Source organism: Oreochromis aureus, linkage group 13, assembly GCF_013358895.1.
Source record: "Oreochromis aureus strain Israel breed Guangdong linkage group 13, ZZ_aureus, whole genome shotgun sequence".
Taxonomy (NCBI): Eukaryota; Metazoa; Chordata; class Actinopteri; order Cichliformes; family Cichlidae; genus Oreochromis; species Oreochromis aureus.
The window spans coordinates 30,668,194-30,690,646 of record NC_052954.1 but is presented as its reverse complement, the minus strand read 5'-3'; the positions used below and the strand labels follow the sequence as shown (position 1 = coordinate 30,690,646).

At 39.1% G+C, this 22,453-nt stretch overlaps 1 protein-coding gene across 2 annotated transcripts in view; it reads right to left on the bottom strand.

Annotated features, from left to right (window-relative positions):
- Nucleotides 1–12,781: 12,781 nt before the first annotated feature.
- The window catches only part of atrnl1a (attractin-like 1a), a 342,376-nt gene continuing 332,704 nt past the window's right edge, over nt 12,782–22,453 (bottom strand). For both annotated transcript variants that reach the window (XM_039621670.1, XM_039621671.1), the window contains one exon: nt 12,782–14,530. In XM_039621670.1, the coding sequence (XP_039477604.1) occupies nt 14,409–14,530 (122 nt within the window). In that variant the 3' untranslated portion in view covers nt 12,782–14,408. The remainder of the gene's footprint in view (nt 14,531–22,453) is intronic.

Here is a 22,453-nt window from a genome sequence, read left to right as displayed (position 1 = left end):
AACTGTACTTAATAATCCTTAAGGAATCATTAATATGTGGGTTGGACTCAAGCGCCTGGCTCAAGTGGTCTTATTGCTGATTTTCTAGAACACTTGAGTGTAACGTTAACTGCATAAAGAAATTACCTTGCACTGTTGAAATTTCCCCAACTTACCAAGAAAATACTTTGGCCACTTTAGAAAAAGCACAAAAAATTGACCTAGTGCACTGTGAGGCCAAACTTCCGCCAGCATTTCACTTCTTGTCTGTCCCTCCTCATTTCCAGCTCCTTTCTGAATCGGTTTTCACTAAAGGTTTCCAAATAGCTAATAGAAAGTGGGTTTAGAATTGAAAAAGTCCTTCGAACAGGTAAATACTGGCCCTCGAGCTCCCAGTTATGGCTAAATGTGTCATAAAAATGGTGTTGATAGTTATTGACATTGGGCACATCTGCAGATGCATTTTCAGCAATATGAATAAAACATTATTGTATAATAGAAAAGCATGATGGGGAAAATTGTGTGCATCGTCATCAAATGTCATCAAATTAGTCTGACATTTGGATTTACTTTCTCATCCATTAAGTGAACTGCACATCCTCAAGCATTAATACCAAGCACTGTGTTAAGCGTTTGCAGTTGGAAACCCATTAGCCAAGAATTTGTTAGTTTGGGGAAGTGAACATAAATGCCACATCACTTACTGCAACAAGCTGCAAAAATATCTGACTCACGGTATTTTTAATGCCTAAAATGAGGTGATCTGTGTAAAGTAACCAGCTACAGCTTAAGATGGACTGTTTTCCAGGTGTTTTGTTGCTGCTTATACATCGTTCTCTACCACTGTGTCCAAGTCACTCCTTATGTGCAGCCATTAGCTATACAACAAATTTCATACACACAGAAAGAAAATGTAATGGTTTCAATAATTTATTTATTTACTATTGCCAAGGAGACCAGTTCACAACCGTTGGTCACAACAGGAACATAAAGAAAGTTATAAGTGAAGTGTGCGCTCATTTGCTGACTCTCATTTCCCGTCTGAAGTTTGTGTTGAGGATTTGTAAGGCATAAGGGAACAAAATAATACATTTCCATATCCAGTTTCAACACAGATGTCATTTATTTATTCCTTTACTTTATCAGAGTTGCAGGCATCCACATACAAAACAAAACTGTGCCTCCTCAGTTAATGGAAACTCTTACTACTATTGATATTTATTAAAATGTATTTATTTCCGTCACTCTGCGTTAACGACATCATTTGCAATCCCTTTACTAGCTCTTCACTAGCAGTTTACCAGGCTTTTTGTTCTACAGTCTACTGGACACCACTTCGGCTATCTAGAGCTGCTCCTGTGCGTGCTAATCCACTTTCTGCTGTCGAGATCCACCATGAGTCTCCGTGGGCCTTGCTAACTACAACCTGCAAAATCCCTGTTAAACTATACTTTATTATCTAGGTTACTGAACCAGTTACTTTGCAAATTTAGTGAAAAATCTATTTTGTAGAACACACTGTTTTTGTTTTACATCAGTTTAAAATAAAGGCTGTTGCACTTCTACGGTAAAAAGAACGGTGGGGATTTTAGATCTGTCACTGTTTGTAGGTTTTGGTTACATTCATTTTCTATTGGGTTAACTTATTGATTTTATAAACTGTTTCATCTGGAGTCCATTTGTGGAAAACAAGTTGAATCATACTGGCTGTTTCTCTTCACCTTGGCACTTCAGATTTCCTTCAAATATTAGTCTTGCATTGATATTTCAAACATTCAAAGTTCCAACATCAAGCAGAATATACAGTAGAATAACTACAATGATGTAATTAATATGGCAGCCTCAACTGGAAAGACTTAATTTGTTCCAAAAACATACTTTACCCTTCAGTTCTGTCCACTTCACAAACCTGTCTTTGCTTCTGTTCCACCCTGAGGGGGTAAAAAGAGCAGTTAAAAAGAGCAACACAATTAAAAGTGACATTTTCTTTCTACTTCCTGGAGCAGAAGTGTGGATTACTGAGGTGTGAGACATGCTTAAAAACAAAAGTCTATGTTTAATGAAAACACCAAAACCTAACATGTTGGAATAAGATAAGATAAGAAAAGATGACCTTTATTAGTCCCACAGGTGGGAAATTTGTTTTGTTACAGCAAAGTGCAAAGTTATGTAGCAGAAATTAGAAAACACTGGAAAGCAATAAAATACAATAAAATAAAATAAAATAAAATACGATATACAATAGAATAAAATACAATAGAATAATATACAATAGAATAATATATACAATAGAATAAAATGGAAATACAAATACTATATACAACTGAGTAGGAAAATACAAAAATACAACTTCGTCAGAAGAAGAATTGCACATATAGCAGTCTTATTGCACATGTGTGGGTTTGTGTGTTCGATCAGCTGCAAAAGTCTTTATTGTGGAGTCTGACAGCAGTGGGGAGGAAAGACCTGCGAAATCTCTCCGTCCCACACCGTGGGTGCCGCAGTCTCCCACTGAAGGAGCTGCTCAGTGCTGTCACAGTCTCATGCATGGGGTGGGAGATGTTGTCCAGCAGTGATGACAGCTTAGCCACCATTCTCCTGTCACTCACCACCTCCACTGGGTCCAGAGGGCATCCTAGACCAGAGCTGGCCCTTTGGATCAGCCTGTTCAGTCTCTTCCTGTCCCCAGCAGAGATGCTGCCGCCCCAGCAGACCACACCATAGAAGATGGCTGAGGCCACCACAGAGTCATAGAAGGTCTTCAGGAGTGGGCCCTCCACTCCAAACGACCTGAGTCTCCGCAGCAGGTACAGCCTGCTCTGCCCATTCCTGTAGAGGGCGTCTGAGTTATGAGTCCAGTCCAGTTTGTTGTTAAGATGAACACCAAGGTACCTGTAGCTGTCCACAGCCTCGATGTCCATACCTTGGATGTTCAGTGGTTGCAGTGGAGGATGCTTGTGCCTGCGGAAGGCTACCACCAGCTCCTTGGTTTTACTGGCATTGATCTGTAGGTAGTTCAGCTGGCACCAGTCCACAAAGTCTTGAGTCAGTCCTCTGTACTCCTTGTTGTCCCCATCAGTGATGAGGCCGACTATTGCAGAGTCATCAGAGAACTTCTGCAGGAAGCACTGGGTGGAGTTGTGGGAGAAGTCTGCAGTGTAGATAGTGCCAATTAAGATAATAAATCTGCAACCACATAGCTCCCCTTTTGTAAGTCTCTTTCTACCCAGTCTTTCAGATCCAGCAGGGCCTGCCCAGGGGCACGTCCACGTAAAGTAAAGTCACAATATAGACCATAAAATAGTCACAGAAATACATGACATACAATCCTAAAATTAGTCCCCACTCCACCTGCGGCTTCCAAACAAAACTGTAAAGACAGCTATCAAATAATAAAGTCCAGTAAATGTGGAAAATTTGACTTTTTGATAGCAGGCAACATTTCACACTCAGAAAATGAGCCTATTATGAGTCATTAAAGTCATTTTTTCATACTGTGGAACGCCATTCATGAATGTGCTGTGATTAAAGCTGTGGGGCACAAGTAGGCATCACCTGGCTTCTGTGCAGTGACATGGAATGACTTTAGAATAAGAACAGTAGCTGGCTATAGATGCAAATTTCATCATTCATGAAATCGACAAGAATGAGCTTCACCTCATTTTAGTTAATAATTGACTCTCAAAGTTGTATTTTCTTGCAGGAAGATAATGTGGACCTGTTTCAAATGCAAATAATCTTTATTCCAGGGGTCCCTAAAATCAAATTAATGGCAGCGTATTTTAGTGAACTGAAATTTGGTCCTAGCGCAGATACAAGGGTGTCATTTCCACAAGAGATTTTTAGCGAAATCTTGAATCATGCTGATTTGTATTTAAGAGAATACAAGTGAAACATAGGGCCACTATATTCAAAAGAAGGTTAATACTTCCATCTAAGGTGATACTGTATATATTTAGTAAGGTTTTGGGAGTTTTAGCAAAACCCAGCAAAGAATAGAGGAGGCATCAGTGACAACAGGTATGACATTAAAGTCACAAACTGCACAGCAAGATCGCTGGTGTAGAGATGTGTTGCAAATTAGTTTGCAGATCTGCAGCAACTGTAGGCAGAGCAAATCTGCCTCTAGACTTGACGTCCTAGCCTGACCGAACTGACATCATGCTTGATTTACTGCATTGGCAAATTCTTTACTTTTCTTTTTGTTTTTTAATGAGTGTTTAGAATTTACTTGACTTGATAATTATGGTAGTTGTGGTCATTTCATGGCTTGTTTCCAGGTGATTGTTCACGTTCTTGTTGCAATTGTTGCATTGTGGACTATGGGCCACTGCAGGCTTGTGATGGACAGAGTTAAAAAAGCAGCAGGAGTCAGAGGACTTATTAGAAAACGAGGGTTTTTATTTATTTAACCCAAAAAGTTATATTTACAAAACAATAAATGCTGAGCTCATAAAAGAGGTCAAAGAAACAAAACTAAACTCAGGCAAAGAACTGTGAACTTAACAAACCAAACATAACTGACCTAAACAGGAAATGACACACAGGGCAGGTCAGACCACTATGACGCAACGGGGGTAACTAAACAAAACACAGTCGTAAACAACAAACACAATGCAATACAGTCCAGTTTGTCAATAAATTAAACACCAAAGAAGAAAATCAAAACCACTAAACCCTAAAGACAAAGATTGAATTAAATACAAAAGCATTTTTTAATCAAAGAAAATACACATTCTCCCCCTTCAGCAGGCAGTGGTGGTGTGGTCCAATCATCCCCTCTATGTATTTAAGTGCTTTAAACCCTGGCTGCCATCTTTTGTCTGGCAACTCCCAGGGATCACGGCAGGTAAGAGAAACAACGATTAGTCACAATCACAAAGCAAAAAAGAGATGAATTGGTATAAATGTATAAGTAAACTAAATGTGTGCGCTTACAAATAGAATAAATGTATCTAAACAAATCAATAACCTTACTGCAAACTAAAGTGTGTTGTTTTGAATGGAGAAACAAAGAATACATGACAGTTACTGACTTTAGAGTGTGGCCATGGGTACAATCTAATTTATGAATGTTGGCTCCAAAATCTTCATGGTTACCTAGCTAGGTGCCATCTGGAAGTTCTCATAGTATAGAAGCTTTCTGCACCTGTTTTTGTGTGTTTCTTTAACGTTTGAAAGTCTTATGAGATTTGCTTGGTCATACTGGCTGAGATGAAAAGAAAATGCTTCTCATTAAATAATATTTCTGTCCCTCAGGTTGTAATATCTTTGTATATGTTAAGCAACAGGAGGTGTCCTATCTGACCCTCCTCAGACATTTTTCATTTTTAGAGGTCATTAAGTTCCATGAAATCTGAAACTGCAGTTTAGATTTGGTCTTCTTAAAAATGTCTTAATTTTGAGACAAAGTAGATCTCCATCTCAGCCTCATCTCTCAAACAGTTACTAGTTTTTGGACTGATTTGTGATTTGTGGCCACAGAATTTGTCATTTGTTATGATCAAGGGACAGCCCCCCCACAGATGAAGCATGAAGCCAACATGGAGATACTAAAAGTTCATATAGCCACCAAATTGGAGTCAATCCCCTCTCAACCCCATGTTGAAAATGACCAAATTGACAGCATTAAAGCGTGCTTACAGATGGTTGTGGTTTCTGCATTCATAAAAACTGATTGGGTTGTTTTTTTCCAACTCATCCACCTGGATATTGTAATGACATGTCTTTGCTTTTTTCTTTATAAATATATTTGACAGTGTATACATATTCTGCTACTTTATGATCTCTTAATAGGTCCAGATAACATTTTAATCTTCTTTGACTCGACCTTTCCAGAGTTCAACACAGGTAAGGTTTCTACACACTCTTGCATTGCCCTTCCTTTCTCTAGGCATACATGTTATGGAGATTTGTGGTACAATAAACACTTTCACTTTAGCATCAATAACTTTTAAGATAGGTGATGCATATGAATAATAACCAGAATAAACCTGAACCAGACTCATTGTTAGAATTGACAATCATCCTGCAGCCTCATTCGCTCACACTCATAGCAAGGCTCCCGATATTATATATTTTTATAGTTCATCGATACAAAAGCTCTATTCATTAATGGACAGTTTATAAGAGGATAATAAAACTTCACATAAACACACCGGGTCTCCTGACACCAGCATGAATTAGCAGCTATTAATGCATCATGAGGGAATTGCACTGCAGTGCAGTAAACTCCTGTGTGGCCAATTCATGTCCCTGTGACAAATAGGTTATGAATAATAATAGATGTGTTTGTCGTAATCATCTGTGGTTCTTTATAATCCTGGTATAATTGGTCATTTTGTTTGTAACTTTAATGTCTGAATTTTCTCTTCATCTTTTAATTCTCTTGTAAAACAGAACAACCAATAATGTGTGTTAGTGAGATGTGAATAAACATTTTAGGAGATCAAAAAGTTTCCAAACCAGAAAACCTGTGTATCAACAAAGTACTGATAAACTCATCTGTTAAATCAGGTGTTATACGAGGTAGGCTGGTCCCAGAATTATGAATTATTCCCCTGAATATTTATTAATATATAAGTAAGTAAATAAATAACTAAACAAATAAGTCTTCTCTTGGGGTGGCTGTAGCTCAGGCGGTAGAGCAGGTCATCTGCTGATCGGAAGGTTGGTGGTTGGTTGGCCAAATATCCTTGGGCAACATACTAAGCCCAAATTGCTCTCCGATGCATCCATCGGAGTGTGAATGTGTGTGAATGTTAGTTAGAAAGCACTAAGAAAAATGTGCTTGTGTGAATGGGTGAATGCACAAGTTGTGTAAATCGTTTTGAGTGCTCCGAAAAGTAGAAAAGCGTTATATAAGAACCATTTGCCATGCCCCAGTCACAAGTTATACAGACCAGTGGTCACCCACCTGGCAACCGAGTTGCTGGTTAAAAAAATGTGGATTCTGCTTCATTGCTTTAGGAGTTGCTAGAGATCACAAGGATTTGAGGTTGCCAGGGGGTCACAGACTGGCCTCTGGGACTTGGGGTTTGAGAACACTGTAATTTGTATTATTGTCTTATATTAATTAATATTTTGGAGAATAGTTCTGTTCTGGCACCTACTGCCATTCTACATGCATAGATGTAAAGATGGGCGGGGCAGCAACAAGATCAGCCCAGAACAGGCATTGGTTAAAATGGATATGTCAGTGTAAAAGTCAGAAATTGCAAGAAGGGTTGCAAAGTGGCTTGCAGATGCACAGCAGCTTGAAAGGCTTTTTAGTACAATTTTTGTTGACACTAGAGTAATGATAAAAAGAAAGAAATACCCTCTGGTTTCCAAAAATACTTAAAAGTGTATATAAACTGTCCTTGTTTTGGTCTTTGTCTGTTTGGCCGTGTTAGTAAACACAACCAGTCTGAGGGGGCATCAGTGGATGTGTTGGCAACGGGATGCCATGACAGTGAATTAACAGGCCTTCATACAAGTGTGTAATACAAATTCTTTCTACACCTTGCATCTAACATATGCAGAACTATAGTATTAACATAAAAGCTAAAAGAGAAATTAATAAATGCTAAACATTAAAATCTAAAGTGGAAACAAGCAAATCCTTTGGAACTGAAACTAAAACCAAGAAAACTAGAACAATTCTAACACCTCTGCAACAATACAGTGTCAGAATTCTTGATCTCAAAACTTTATGGTGACGCATTTTAATTAAACCTCATTAGACTCCTCACTATTCAGTAGACACGCTGGCTCACTGTGTACATGTCACACTTTGTCTCTCCTAAGAGTGAAATGGACACGCATGCTTAAGTTGCAGTACCAGCATAGGGAGATAATATATTTAAAGCCAAAAAGCTGCTAGTCACCAAGGAAGGTATAAATTCCAGGCTCCTTTTAAGCCAGAAATAATTAAGCTAGGTGGCTGATGTGTATTTACATGTAAATGTGTTAGTAATGTCTCTTTAAATGTGTCTTTAAATGTGCAGGTTCTCAGTCATCCAGGGCATGGTAGTCTAAAGAACCAGAGCTCTGTTCTTCAAGAAACGTAGAAGTCCAGTCGTTTTTTTCCCAAGCTCCTTAGTCTGTTCATGGTTTCCTATGACTATGTTCATGTTGGGTTGAATAAGATTTGAAGTTTTGTTTTACTGAAATAAAATCTGGAACTGAAGCATACATGTCCATTTCACGCTTAAGAGACGGCCTATGACATGCTTTGCCGTGATATCGGGTGTCTTACTCTCTACTGCTTAATAGCCTCCTCTTTCCATGATCCACGGTTACCCTTTTGTACCACAAACCCTTAAGTGTGCTCCATGCCAAGCCTTGGATGAGAAAGTCCAGTCACTTTTTTTCCAAGCTCGTAGACTAGCACGACCTGGATGACTGAGAACCTACACAGACCATAATGCTGAGCCGTGTTCTTCTGTCAGCCAGATTTAAGTATAAACAGAGCAAATTTGAGAAGACAGGTGGTATATAGGATTGTCATATGGTACTACGGCACAACAGTTCACATTTCTCAAATGCCTTAAACGTGCTAAATAAAAATGTAAAAGCTGTAGACAGATGCAAAACAGAGATTATTTTATAAGCATATTGAAGAAACCTGTTTGATCTAAACATAAAGGATGAAATCAAGGTTTTGCTGAACTTTTTTTTAATTTAGCTTTTTTATTTAGAGAAAAGTTTGAATAACTTTAGATGGTTACATAAAATCAGTCTGGGTGACAAACTGATAGAACAAGAGGGAACACAGATTACACGATGACACAAAATGTTTTCTTTCTGAAGTTAAAAAACTCTGACAAAGCAGGAAACTGGTCACCTCGACCTGTCAGCTGACCCTCCTGCTTAATGTCTTTGTGGTTATTGCTCACAAAATTAAGCTGATAAAGTGCATCAATAGCTTCACTCCTCTTTCATCCACATCATTGCACTTTGTGTGCTGAGGGGAAAAAATACTCTTTGTTGGTGCAGAAGGCCACTTATGACAGAGCAGCGCGTGGTGGTATTGAGTAAAGGACGACGCTGACAGGGCCAACATTCTTCACAGCGTCACTGAGGCTGGCTGACTTACTGGCTGGTCACTGGTTTGGTTGTGTGTGTGTGTGTGTGTGTGCGCGCGCACGCGCCTATGTGTGTGTGTGGAGGGAGGTGGACAGAGGACAGCAGTGTGCTTTGTAATCCTTTGTCACTCCCCACCCACCCTCTACCCTCATCTGCCTGACTCTGTTACTCGTCCTCAGACTGTGGCCCGAATTACCCGCTGCAATTGGCCCATAATGGCATAAAGATTGAGGTTGGGACGGGGCATCAATCACAAGGATCTGGCTCAGCTGACCCTGAGTCCTCAACAAGAAAGAGGTGACGCCAAGTGGATGTGACAAAGGAGGCAGGAAGAGGGCAGCAGAGATGGTGCATTGAGACAGAAGTGAGAGATGGGAAAGCTGAAGGAGAAAAGAGAAAAACCAGAGTTCTGACCTTAAGAAGTAATCAGTTTTATTACTTAACATGTTCTGAAAAGGACACGAGGACATTGTATTAGAGCGTTGCACTGTGTGCACTAGGCTCCTAACAGAGACTGTGTGTGTGTGACAAAATGCATACTTGGCAGAGGTGATGTGAGATTGATTTTTGCTAATTTAATAGAAGACTCATTTCAGACTAAATGTTCTACTTACGTCTTAAATTTAGACCTTGAGCTTTCTAAATTATAAACTTTCTCCACCGAGCTGAAAATCATCTTTGACATAAAACTGAAAAGTTAACAAAGGGGATATACGTAGTAGCAGGCTTTTTGATGATAAGTTATCATATTTAAGATTGAGCATCAAGAGCACATGTTTTGGAGGTATTGTGGTAATAAATAGGACTCAATATAACTACCACTTCCAAGGCCCCAAAGTTGGCTAACCTCATCCACTGGTGGATGATCATATCTCCCCCTCACCTGTCGTCCTGGCTCCCCCTTGCCGTAGCATGTCTATTGTACCTCATCAATCTTTAGCCATGAGCCTTACTGAATACAGATGCCCATGGCAGGAATCGAACTTGCGAACCCCACTCCAAACACATGTAGTCTTACCACTACGCTATCCAGCTGCTATAGCTGGGACACAGTGTTTTTGGATTTGAAGCACACAGAAACCAAGAAACCACAGAAACATGCCAGGGGAAAGACCATCTCTGAATCGAGGAGGGGCCTAAGGCTACCACCATCTTACATTGCTGTGATTGCAGCCATTCCCCAACTCGCTGTGAATGGTACTCATGGCCATTAATCAATGGTCTTTGATCAGTGGTTGTTGATCAATGGTCATGAAAGTTTGCATATTAATGATCAAGGAACTGACCTCACAGCACATTCATTCAGTGGGCTGGTTTCAGTCATTATGGAAATGTACTGTTTATAAGATTGGGGAAACCTGCAGTCAGCTGAGACTGAAGAAGTCACTTGGATGAGTGACGATACGTTTCTCCCACTGAAAACTTTACGTCCAGATGATCAGAATCAACCTTTAGGGATTTGCTTACCTGGATGATTGAGGATGCATCAAGATATAATTGGGTAACCTTAGTTTTCAAGGACAGTGGCAAACAGTCATTTATTAAGTAGCTGTGAGGCTGGCTAGCAGTTGTAGTTGGCTTCAAAAAGGAGGCTGTTATCAATAAATTGTGCTGGGAAATGCATCCTTAACCCTTTTAATCATCATTTTGGGCTATCCAATGACACCCTAAATGACACTAAAAAGGCTCTGTTACTGAAAACCTTCTGTTACTGGCATGCTGAATGCAATCCTTTGATATTATCAGTGAGTGACAGAGTGCTATCTTAATAATAATTGACATGATAGTTGTAGCATTTTTTATAATGTGTTCAATGTCAAATCATATGTGAAGTACCAATAGTATTGTGTAGACAAATGTCAAAGTATGGATCAGCTTTTAGTTTCATTTGTCTTCTGTTAGGTGTGAAATATAACCTGAGAATACATGTGTTGCATATAATCAGATGGCATATAATCATTATTCACTGGTAATTAAGTCACTGTGCATGCATATATGCAAGAATACATTATATGCATTTTCTTGTTGTCTGTTTTCCTACCTATCTTATCCTCCTGGGTGTCTGACAGGTAAATTGCATGTTTAAGTTGTAAAGCAGTTTGAGCTTAAGAGTAGCAGAAAGCTATTGCTTAGACAGGTGTCCCGTCTTTCTTGAGATGCTTTGCATGTTTGCATTCTGTTTGGTGCTGCGTGTGGTCGTGGTGGGGGGGTGTCAGTCAGTTATTGAGCTTCTTACATTGACTTTACTCTAAAAACACAGGCCCTCTTCATACTCAGAACCGGTTCAAAAACATCTCAGATCAAGAAAAAAGGGAAAGTGAACCACTTCCTGCCGCCCCTGACGTGCGGGTATTGAGCGGAGTGGAGATGCCAGCAGTCCACTTAATGTTAAATACTGTAGCCTTTTATCTTGAGGGAAGAAAATACAGTGAGCTAAGAGCATAAAAAGGAGCACTTATCTCCTCTTGGTCACTAATGGTGGTGACAGCAGCAGCGTTGACCCAATGTAATGTTCAGAGGGCTTTCAAGTTCCAGATGAGATTTTCAAAGAAAAGAGTCAAAGGAAACAGTCAAACAGCATGTTAAATTGCTTCTATTAATATAACAATTATGCCTTTGTTCATAGTTTTCTGCAATTAAGGTCCAATTAGGATGTACACCCTAATGTAATTGTTTGATTAGACATAAATATGATATTAAAAAACATGAAAGAAATGGCCAGTGGAATAAACTGGTAGTTCTTAAGGTTATTTTAAGGTAAAAGAAGGAATATACAAATGATTACTGACATGAAAACATTGTTTACCCGGACGTCTTTACCTCTGTATCCCTGACTGTGAATGATCTTGAAATGCATCCAGGCATTAGAGCAGTGTGGCCACTACATCCCCCACTGCTTTTCCTTAGAAAGGATGTATTTTGGCGTTTTCTTCTGTTTAGAGCCCCACATTTGCATAAAAGTGTCTAATTCAGAAGATTCTGGGATCACCTCGACAAGCAGCCCCCACCGCTTTATGACAAAGGGATATAATCCAGTCGATTTTAAAAGCATACAGCAGCCATTTATAAGTGCAGCAGAAGGAGACATGGATTCATTTTAAAATGATAGTATTTGTACAAATGTTTAGCCATATCCAAGTTTTATTAAACAACATTTAACTGTGATGCTCAATACATAGAACCAAATGGCAAGGAGGTACGCATGGATGGAATGCAGTCATTGTCTAATTTGTATATTAAAGAGGACATTTGGCTTCTATGGTGAGAAATGTAATGGAAGTGTTGTTGATGTCCCCCCTTTGCACACACATTATGACAAATAGGAGGCAGTGATGGTTATAACCAGGGACATTATAAAACAGACAGAAAGTGAACAGGAAACAATACAGTGGCCACTATATTAGGTACACCTGTGGAATCCATTTAATGAAGCCTTTAATAATTAGATTTGGTACATATTAATAGAGCAGGGGCGCTTTAGATACCTAGGATGTTGATAGCACGTGGAAATCGTGGAAATTCAACACCATCTTTCTGCGAGACATTATGTTTAAAGTAACGTTAACTTTACAGGATGCTGTGAGAGTCGTTATGTAACTCTAGAAACAGTGTTGGATGACACTGTCTGTAGTTCTGGCTGATCTTGTCATTCGACCCGACTGACATCCTGAGAACACCAATGAATGTGGTTTCCCAACACCAGAGGTAACAGTACACACAGTTTCAGACTGAATACCAACACAAAGAAGCATTTAATTTTTTTAAATTGTAAATGTACAGATTTAATGCTCATATGGACAAATACACGGTGGTGAGCTGCCCTTTGTAAATCCAAATCTCAGCAACAAATTGGTGCAAAATTACGTCAAAATGCCTGAAAGAAAACAGTAGGTAATACATGTGCATCAAGACATCATGTCACTTTGTATGCAGTGCAGCTGATAAAGGTGACTTTACAACATTAAATGGAGGTTTGATACAAGCGATAAAGGGAAAGCATCTTAACATCACATGAAACGTTCTGTGATGTACAAAATAAAGAGTTAGAAATGAATAAAGACACTGAGGGCACAAGCAAAGAAACGTGATTACTGCACAGACTTGCTTTATAAAATTAATTATCTACAGTTTCTGTTTAAAAAAAAAACAAAAACAAAACTTTGTGAGTTAATTAAAAAATGTTTAACCGCATTTTGCATTCATAATAAATAATATATACTGAGATATGTTATATTAAAGTTGGTGTTACAGATAAACAGACTTGAAATATCATGAGGAAAGATGTAGCTTCACAGTAATGAAAAAATAAAAAAAGGCATATGAATACCATCAGTAGTTTGTGTGTGATACCGACCTTGAGGTTACATCACAGCCCAGAATAAACATCATGTTTGGAAGATCAGTTGCATAATAAAATTCCACAGAGGGTTTTAATGTACGGGTAAAGCATTTCACTTATAGTGCATATACAAATGTGTGTATATAAGGCCCAGAGCTACAGATAATGGACCTTTTTCATCACAGAGGACCTGAGCAGATATTAAAACCTATAACTTCAACTGTCAGTGTAGGGAAAAACAAACCACACATATTTCATAAAACACATTTTTTTACTTGCATCCAATGAGCTTCATAGCAAAAATGCAGTTCTTTGAATTCACAACTTCAAAATTAGCAAATGAAACTTTTTCCTCTAGTTAATCATTGTAATAAACCCCCACCAACTAGAGAGTTTTGCAATTATCTAGTTAAATCGGTGTTCTTCTTTACTAGTTTTGCTCCTGAGTCTCATTGGGTTTGTAAATCAGGAGGACTTTATATCAGCTATCAATATCTTTTCTCTGGAGGTCAAAGCCATTTAGTTTTGTTTGGTGAAAAACGACAGTTCTATTTTATTTTCTCTGTCAATATGGCAGACTGTAGAACCCGGGAGAGACAAAACCACATGGCATGAAAATGGAAAAGGTCTGCCAGCTCCTCGTGGCAAATTTCTGAACAAAGCTGTGGTGGAGAGACACATTCTCATTCTCAATTTGCAAGTACTTCTCCGAAAATATACAGACAGGGGACAATGACAAAAACCTTGTATCTGGTCCAAGGAAGAAAGGGACTACAAGTACCATTTACCACTTTTGGGTGCCTGTGAAGAGAGTAGTTTCGCCCCATCTGTATGCTCCAATCCATATCCGTCCTCTTTCCAAACCACTTTACGATCAAGGATCATCCAACCCTATTTTTTTTGCAGGCTTTGCCTTTGTGTTCACAATTCTCCATTGTGTCTAAAGTCAAAAATAGTGTGTCCAGTGAAATTCCCCTTTGGACGTATTGGATGTGGTTGTACCTCGTTGAGGGCACATAGTTCAAACGCAGGTCCCTTGATGGTGCACAATGTGTTTGCGGTGCTTCAGACCCAGGGCTCTCTCTTTCAAGTCCATCACTCGCTGCTGTGACGTGTCCACCAGAGCACTGGCTATGGCGATACCTGGAATCCCAGAGACAAAATAGAGTCATCAGTGAAAGATGGGCAGTATTATGCTGTTTTAGATGGGCTCAAATTGTACTGAGAGGGTGATGTGACAGTGGTCAGATAAATACGGCTTGATCAAGGCAAAACTACGACCACCTTTTGAGAGTAGATTTGTATATGTGCCTGTGTTATTTGTTATAGACTTTATATTGAGATCATGTTTGCCCTTATACAGAAATAATTAAGGGGATGTAGACAAAGAGTACAAAACACTGATGCATTTATCACAGAATATCACTTCACACCAAGAAAGGGTGGATACATGTTGCAGCTGACATGGTTGTCCAATTGTGACGTCCCATTTCTAGATTACCTGTCTAGATAGTAAAGTGGCATAGTGTCTTTCCTTATCTACAAGCAGCTAGAAACAGCTAATTGTTACCAAAATTGAAAATAACCTTTTTTTCAGACCTCCCTAAAAGAGAGAGGGCTAAAATTCTTTCTTTTTTTAAATGCAGAATATCTTCATTTCTAAGAACACATCCTGCCAAGACAAGACTGATAGAAAAGAAATTTTTAAAAATGTCATTATAGCCGGTAAAGGAGAGTTGGGCCTGTCACCAATGATAACTTAGACATCACATAATTAAATCTTTTCTACATCCACTAATTATTTTCAATTCTTATGAAGTGGAGTTCTGCAAGGATCTAAATTGGTACCTTCTATTTTTGTAGTCATTTTTATAGTCATTATAAAAGCAAGTCCCTGTTTGTATCTATTGAGTTTGATCAGAGAAGTGATATTTTATCCTCATTTGGACTGTCATTTATTCACAGTCGCGCTGACAAAAAGACAGAAGGCCAACCTGAAGGTAGCAGAGCCAAAGATGTCGAAGTGACCAGAATGAACAGAAATGGGTACATCAGAGAGATGGCTCAAGTCAAGTGTTTTGGAAATAGTTTGGGCATGAGGGTTGGTTTGCAGAGGAGGGATAATAGATATATTGGACAAAGGATGTTGATTGGATGTAGTGAAGGAGGATGTGCAGAGGCTTGGTGTAACAGAGAAGGATGCTACAGATACGATGAGATGGAAATAGATGATGTGGTGACCCCCAAAGGGAAAAGGTAGAAGGAGGACTGTGATTTATTCCTTTTGTCTAATAATGTTAATAAACCTTGTTTCTGGCCATAGCAGATGAATCTGCATATTATTCTGCAAATTTCTATCCCAGAAGTACTTCCTGATGCAACTCTCTCAGGGATGATTTTCAGTAATGTTGATATTAAACTATTATTGATGGTAAAAATAAACAATAGGACAGATGAAACCAAAGAGGCTGTGCCAGGCTTACTAGATGGGTAAAATGGCATGTGAGCACAAGCTAGAAATAGTAATGATAGTTGTGGTTAGTTTTGCAGGTAATTTACAAAAGTTTTTGCAGTTTTCTAAATAAAGTCAGAGCTCATTTCAATGTAACTGCCAAGACCTGTGCAATTTAGGTCTCAAACTAAGAGATGATATTCAGCTGCAAGTAATTTACTAACAAGAAAGGCACAGCTTGTTAATTGTAATCAGTAACATATAAATATAGGTCATACGTATGTTGCATGTAAGCCTACATTTAATATAATTAAATGTAGCCTGGCAGAGAGAGTCGTTTTAATGAACACCGGCTTCGGTAATTGAAAATATATTCTCCATTATATATTTTGTGCTTTGAGAAAGGGACCTAATGCACAAAACTCCCGGGTGTTGGATAGAGGGTCAATCACCGCACTCTGTTTGTAAATATAGAACGATATCTAATGCTAGTTTGTGCTGATGGTACGAGTTAGTGAATCTGGCCCTATGGGAGAAAACATCAAGGTGAAATTCCTTAGCATGTGTGGCAGGTGGTGATGCATTATCTTATCAATAGGCACCTCTTCACAAAATCCAAAAAATGTTTTATCAACATCTTTCTGGCCTCAGCAGGAGGCACAGGGGATAAAGCTCAGGTCAGTCAAGCATATCTTCCCACCATCATGTCGCTTTTCCTTCTCCTCCCTCTGTCTCCCTCTCACCATCCATCAGGATGTCACACCTCTCTCAAAACATCTTCTGTGAGTGAAGTTTGCCTCCACAGCAGGGCTTACAGACATCAGGATGGATGCACCAAGCATCAGATGCCTCGGAGCATTGTGTTAGCTTGGCAGTTGTACTGTTGTTAATGTGGTTTTCGAGTCATGGCAGCTTTGTGAATACAGCCAGTCCTGTCTCTCCCTGCCGACAACCGTGGGCCTGACAATGCATGGTCATTACGACAAGTGCTCAATCTGCCGGCATGCAGGAGCCAAATAAACAAAACAGGCAAATAGCAAAGGGAATCTGCCGTGCTCTTGATATGATTTGGATGCAGGATGTTTTCAGCATTTCACACTCAAGTGATTCTTGGGATTTTTTTTTTTCTCCAGTGGGTGGAAAGGGGAAAGCCGATTACACAGTGCGTGACTGTGTGTACATGACTCTGCAAGTTTATGCATTTAAGTGTGCATGCACCTGTGCACAGTATTATGAGTATTTTGCAAAGTTCTGACACAGGCAAACATGGCAGCGAGCGGTAATGTGCTCTGTTTGTCCAAAAAACATTGGAGGCAGATGATCAGCTAGCAGCACATGGTGTGTCGGAATGGTTCATTACGGCTCTTTGTTTTTTGTTGGCAATAGTTTCATAGGTATGCTTGTTTGGTACCATACATACAGGATTTGGCTTTTCTTGGTCTTTTGGTAATTTGTAATTTGCCTTAAACTCCAGCAAGGATTGTTGCAGATTCTCTGCATATCTGTGGAGTAAATACACGTCCACGCTATTGCTGCTTTGCTTGTATGCTTATTCTATGCAGTGCCACTGATAACGCTGAGCTGTGTGCTTGGATTTTCCTCTTTTTCTTAAATTGGAATTTTAAAACAATATTTATTGAATATAGTAAAGACAGATTCCAGTATTCTTTAATTAATCTAAATCTGAGAAGTCTTTAAACTCAACAAAAGAGATTAAACAACTCCTTTCACATCCTTTAAGGCTTCATATACTTTGGATTGTTGGGAGAGCAAAAAGACATATTTATTACATTAAATTAAATTCCCCTCATTGAGAAGAGAAAAGAAACTGGAGGGTTTAGAAGTGTTTGATAAATAATCAAATGAAGAAAAACAGATAAGCACACCAGATACTGAGAGGCGTTTCTGACATTTCTTAAATCTGCTGTGACAGGGGATTTCTTTAAATCACCCTGCCGTTCTTTTCTTTAGCCAAGACTCCTGAGTTTAGAAAACACAAAAACACTGCAGATTTTCTTTTACTCGCGAGGGCAGCCATTAACGCAGGATCTGCGGCTATTGACTGTCTGCGTCCTTTATTTATACAAGATATTTCTCTGTGTGTGTGTGTGTGTGTGTGCGTGTGTGTGTGTCTGTGTGTGCGTACAAAGGTAACAACGTCATTCAGAGCAGCGGGTTTTTCCCCTTCTCTACATTTGCATGTTCTCTGAAGACAGGAAGCGGTTAGTAGCTGCATAGGTTCATCACACAAGTTACTAGGTGAAAAGTCACATAGACATGTGCTTAATGATAAAATAAAAGATACATTTCATATAGCTGATCACATTGTACAATATCCTCTCCTGACATGCTGTCACAGGTTTGTTACCTGGTTGTTTGCAACTTACTTGCTTACCACAAGAACTTTATAAAACGACACATGCAGCAGGAATGTAATGTGGAATATTGAGCCATTTCCATTTACCTACATACATGCACTGCATCTGCACATTATCAAACACACAGCCTCACAATGAAAGATCACACAGAGTAAAAAGCAAACACAGAATTAATTTTCTAATGTGATATCTGAATATTCCTCCATCAAAAAAGCTTTCACCTCTGACAAATTGCCATCATAATTGTGTTGATTTTTCCAGGTGAACACACACATCTCCATTTGCAAAATTAAATTGGTCAAAAGTAATCAAATTATGCTGCAGGTGAGTGCAAGTGCTCATTTGCTGCCGTGGTAACAGAGCACATTAACGTGATTGTTTTGTCAGGTGAGTTGACGCATCATTAACCCCCCAGCCCACCCCCAAACACACACGGACCCCTCCAACTCGTGATATACTAATAGGGTCATTAGCAGGAGACAAAATTCCCCAGGAACACATATCGACACAGACCCGATGTGGAAAACTGGGACTCCAGCTGGAAAACATCTGTGACAGGCGGAGCCTGCTTGCTAACCTGGTCACAAAACTCACAGTGAGGCCCTCCTATATGACAAACATCAAAGCTTGGTTTTGTGTTTCCCCTTGAATGAAAGTGGAAAGCGTGCTGAGGATGCAGAGCAGTGGTAAACAGAAAAACATACAGCTATCAGCGTTCAAGGAAGCCAGCACAAATTAAAGTCAGTCAAACAGCAACATACTGATATTCAAATATTAATAGATCCATGAAACACAGATTTCAGTAAACATGACACATAGCTACAGTGGCTTTGAAGTATGCATGTTGGGATTCAGGTATCTAGGATGCTTTACATTAATAGTACATGACAGCATTTGGTGGAGGATTTCTTCACGCCTGCTTAGAGATGTGAAGTGCACAAATTCCTCCACAAATTCACATTTAAATATCTCTAAGTGCATCAGAGTCAAGAGGATAAAAATGCAGAAGAGTATGCCCAACAGTAAAACAAAACAACCAAAACCATGTGTTTTTAAAGTTGAAAAGCAGTCATTTTAGTGGCTACATGAATTCAAGCAGTGGTGCTCATCGGGGTGCTGACATTGCCTCGACTGTCCTTTGCTGCGTTTTTCTTTTAAATGTATCTGATCCAATTATAAAGTCAGCAAGACCTTGAGTTTCTTACTTGATCCGTATACACTTCTAAAATTGTCCATCAATTTAACCTCCTAGGACCTGCCGTCCACATATGTGGACATCACATTTTTGGTTATTTAGACCAAAATACTCAATTTTGCTCTACAAGGGCCTGATATCCACTTACGAGGACATTATACTGCTACTGTTCTATCAAAATTGTAAATGAATATCCTCATTTGTGGCTCTCATTTTTCTTAAAAATAAAAATAAGGTAAAAAAAAAAAAATCTGGAAATTCTCTGTTTTTACATTCATTGGGCCCCAATATGCCCAAATATCAAAGAGAAATTAAAAATGCATGTCGAGGAAGAGTTCGGGTCTTAGGAGGTTAATAGTATGCCTGCATTTTGGAAAAAAACAAAAGGCAAGTGGCAAAGGAAAAACAAAATAAGGGTTAAGACTTCATAATTCAAACCTGCACAATAAATACATGAGTTGTTTGTGTGTAAATGCCACACAATGGGTAAAAGTCAACAAGCAGACAGATGGAGGAGTGGGGGTGACAGGAGGGCCTATCCCAGTGGGTTAGATGGTTTCAAAGATGGAGAGGATCAAAGAATTGGAGATCCATTCCAGGTCAATGGAGCTGAGTTTCCAAGCTTTGCCCTCCAGTTCCTGTCATGCAGCTCTCAAGTCTCACACTCAGAGGGTGACAGTGGGGCGTAGGGAGGAGGGTTTGATGAGGTCAACTCATAGAGTGGAAGAAAAGGACAATACAGCTACAGCAATCCTTTTAGGACACTCAGTCTGGTTTGAGAGAGGCTAGGAAACAGGAACACAGTGTCTGCTTATAAAAATTCATGTTGGGAAATGTGCTTATTTATAATAGCCAGACAGTTAAATGAGGTCGATAGAAATTTAATCATTGGGTATAGAATAAGATCCAAGAAGTATTTTGTCTCGCTCTTTAAAAATCTTTAAGAACAATTTGCATTGAAGCCCAAAACACGGAGGGATCACTTTTCTCTCTTAAATCTATTTTCATAAGAACAGCATCTAAATTAAAAATAAATAAAAGTTGGCTTAATATTTATTTTTCTATTCTGTGTCCTTTTGGTGCTGCTGTTTAGTCACGACTTTAAACGGTAAAGCTTACTTGGTTACGGGTCTGACACCCTCCCGCCTAATAAAGGAGACATGGAAATGTGTTTAATTTAATCTCGCTTTAATCAGGCATCAATTTTATTCACTGAATGCTCTTAGTGATAAATGGCATACCGTTCTAACTGATCAATTTTCTAATCTCTTCTCTATTAGCTGTAGTTTGAGCAACGTAAAAGAGACTTGGCAGCAGATGAGAACCAAGCATAAAAACTTTGATACATTTTCTGCATCGCCAACTGAAAACATGAAAATTCCTATAATAGTGTGATACAGTTTGCACTGCTGTGACTTTAAAGCTATGCTCCATTCAGTGGTGATAGTAAAATACAGCTCAACAGGCTGTATATACAGTCGTGGAAAAGCTTTAACAGCATTGCTTAGAATCCTGTGAAAAAAATAAGCACAGCCCATGATTCAGTAGCTTGAAGAACCACCTTTAGCAGCAATGAATGAATGATTTCTCACTTTTTGGCCCACTCTTCACTACAGCATTGCTTCAGTTCATTGAGGTTTGTAGGTATTCATTTATGCAGAGCTCTTTAAGGTAACATTCACTCCTTTTTCACTTATTCTGTTGTAAATTTTCTGCCATGCTTGGGATCAGTGTCACATTGCATGACCGAGTCGAACTGTCAGAGAGATGGTCCAACATTTGACTCTAGGATACTTTGGTATGCAGACGAGTTTAAGGTGACTGCAAAGTGTACCCGGACCAGTAACTACAAAACAAGTCTAAATCATTACCCTCGACAGTTGCTTTCATATGGCTTTGTTCAACAAACGTATCTTTTATAGCTAAAAAGCCCCACTTTGGTCACATCTGTCCAAAGGACATTGTTCCAGAGCTTTTGTGGTTTCTTCAGATGCAACTTTGTAAAACTAAACTGTGCTCCTATGTTCTTTCTAGACAGAAGAGGCCTTCTCCTGGCAACCCTTCCTAAAAAGCCTTACTTGTTCAGACTTTTTCTAATTGTACAGTCATAAACCTTATAGTTTAACAATCTCTGACCATTGTACACTCTGCTCTGGAGGTGAATTTGATGGGGCATCCATTAATGCAGTCCTGTGACAACATTCTTTATGGGATCACTGTATAAAACTAATTCCTACAGCAAAGAATGTATATAACACTTAAAGCATACTATAAATAAAAGAATCTGTGAAAACATGGTGTTTCCTGTTGATTTTAAACCAAAGCTCTGAATCTGATCTGCTCCATGCAGGTTATGTCCTACCATGACTAACTTTCCATGGTGATCTAGCCAGGTAAAGAGAGCCATCTTTGTGACACTAAGAACTCTGGCTTTAGGCTCAACAAAGCTTGTTAACCTATTCATTTTCTTTATAGCATACCCCTCTGGTCTCACTCTATGAATTGAGCTAGTCTTACAAACATCTTGGCCTGTCAACACAAAAAGCGTTTCAGCTGCATTTTGCACTTGTTGTTCTTACGTCTGACAGAACCGATGCATTGCTGTTTTCATCAGTCCAACTGTCAATATAGTCTGTGTAACAGCTTGCATTGCTCTTTCTGTATACCCATGAACATAGCTTGAAAACACATTTCACATATTTATGTAGAAGCCTCGATTTGAGTATTTCTCACTATATTTATTTTATTGGAGTTAGAAATGTACATATCAGGGGCCTGTACTGAGAAACACCCAGCGCATCATTTTCGTGTTTCACTTACCCTAACATTGTTTAATTACTTAAAGAGACCCAAACCATTTTGGGGATTAGGCCCTAAACATGTGGATTTCTGCTGTAAATGTTGGCATTTAAACAAAGGATTCAAGGATTTACTCACTTTTTTTTTTTTTGCTCACTTTTGAAAGCGGTCTCAGGGGCTCCCTATCTAGACACAGTTTTAACAGGTAGTAGAACGACATGAAAGTAAGTAAGTAAGTAAAG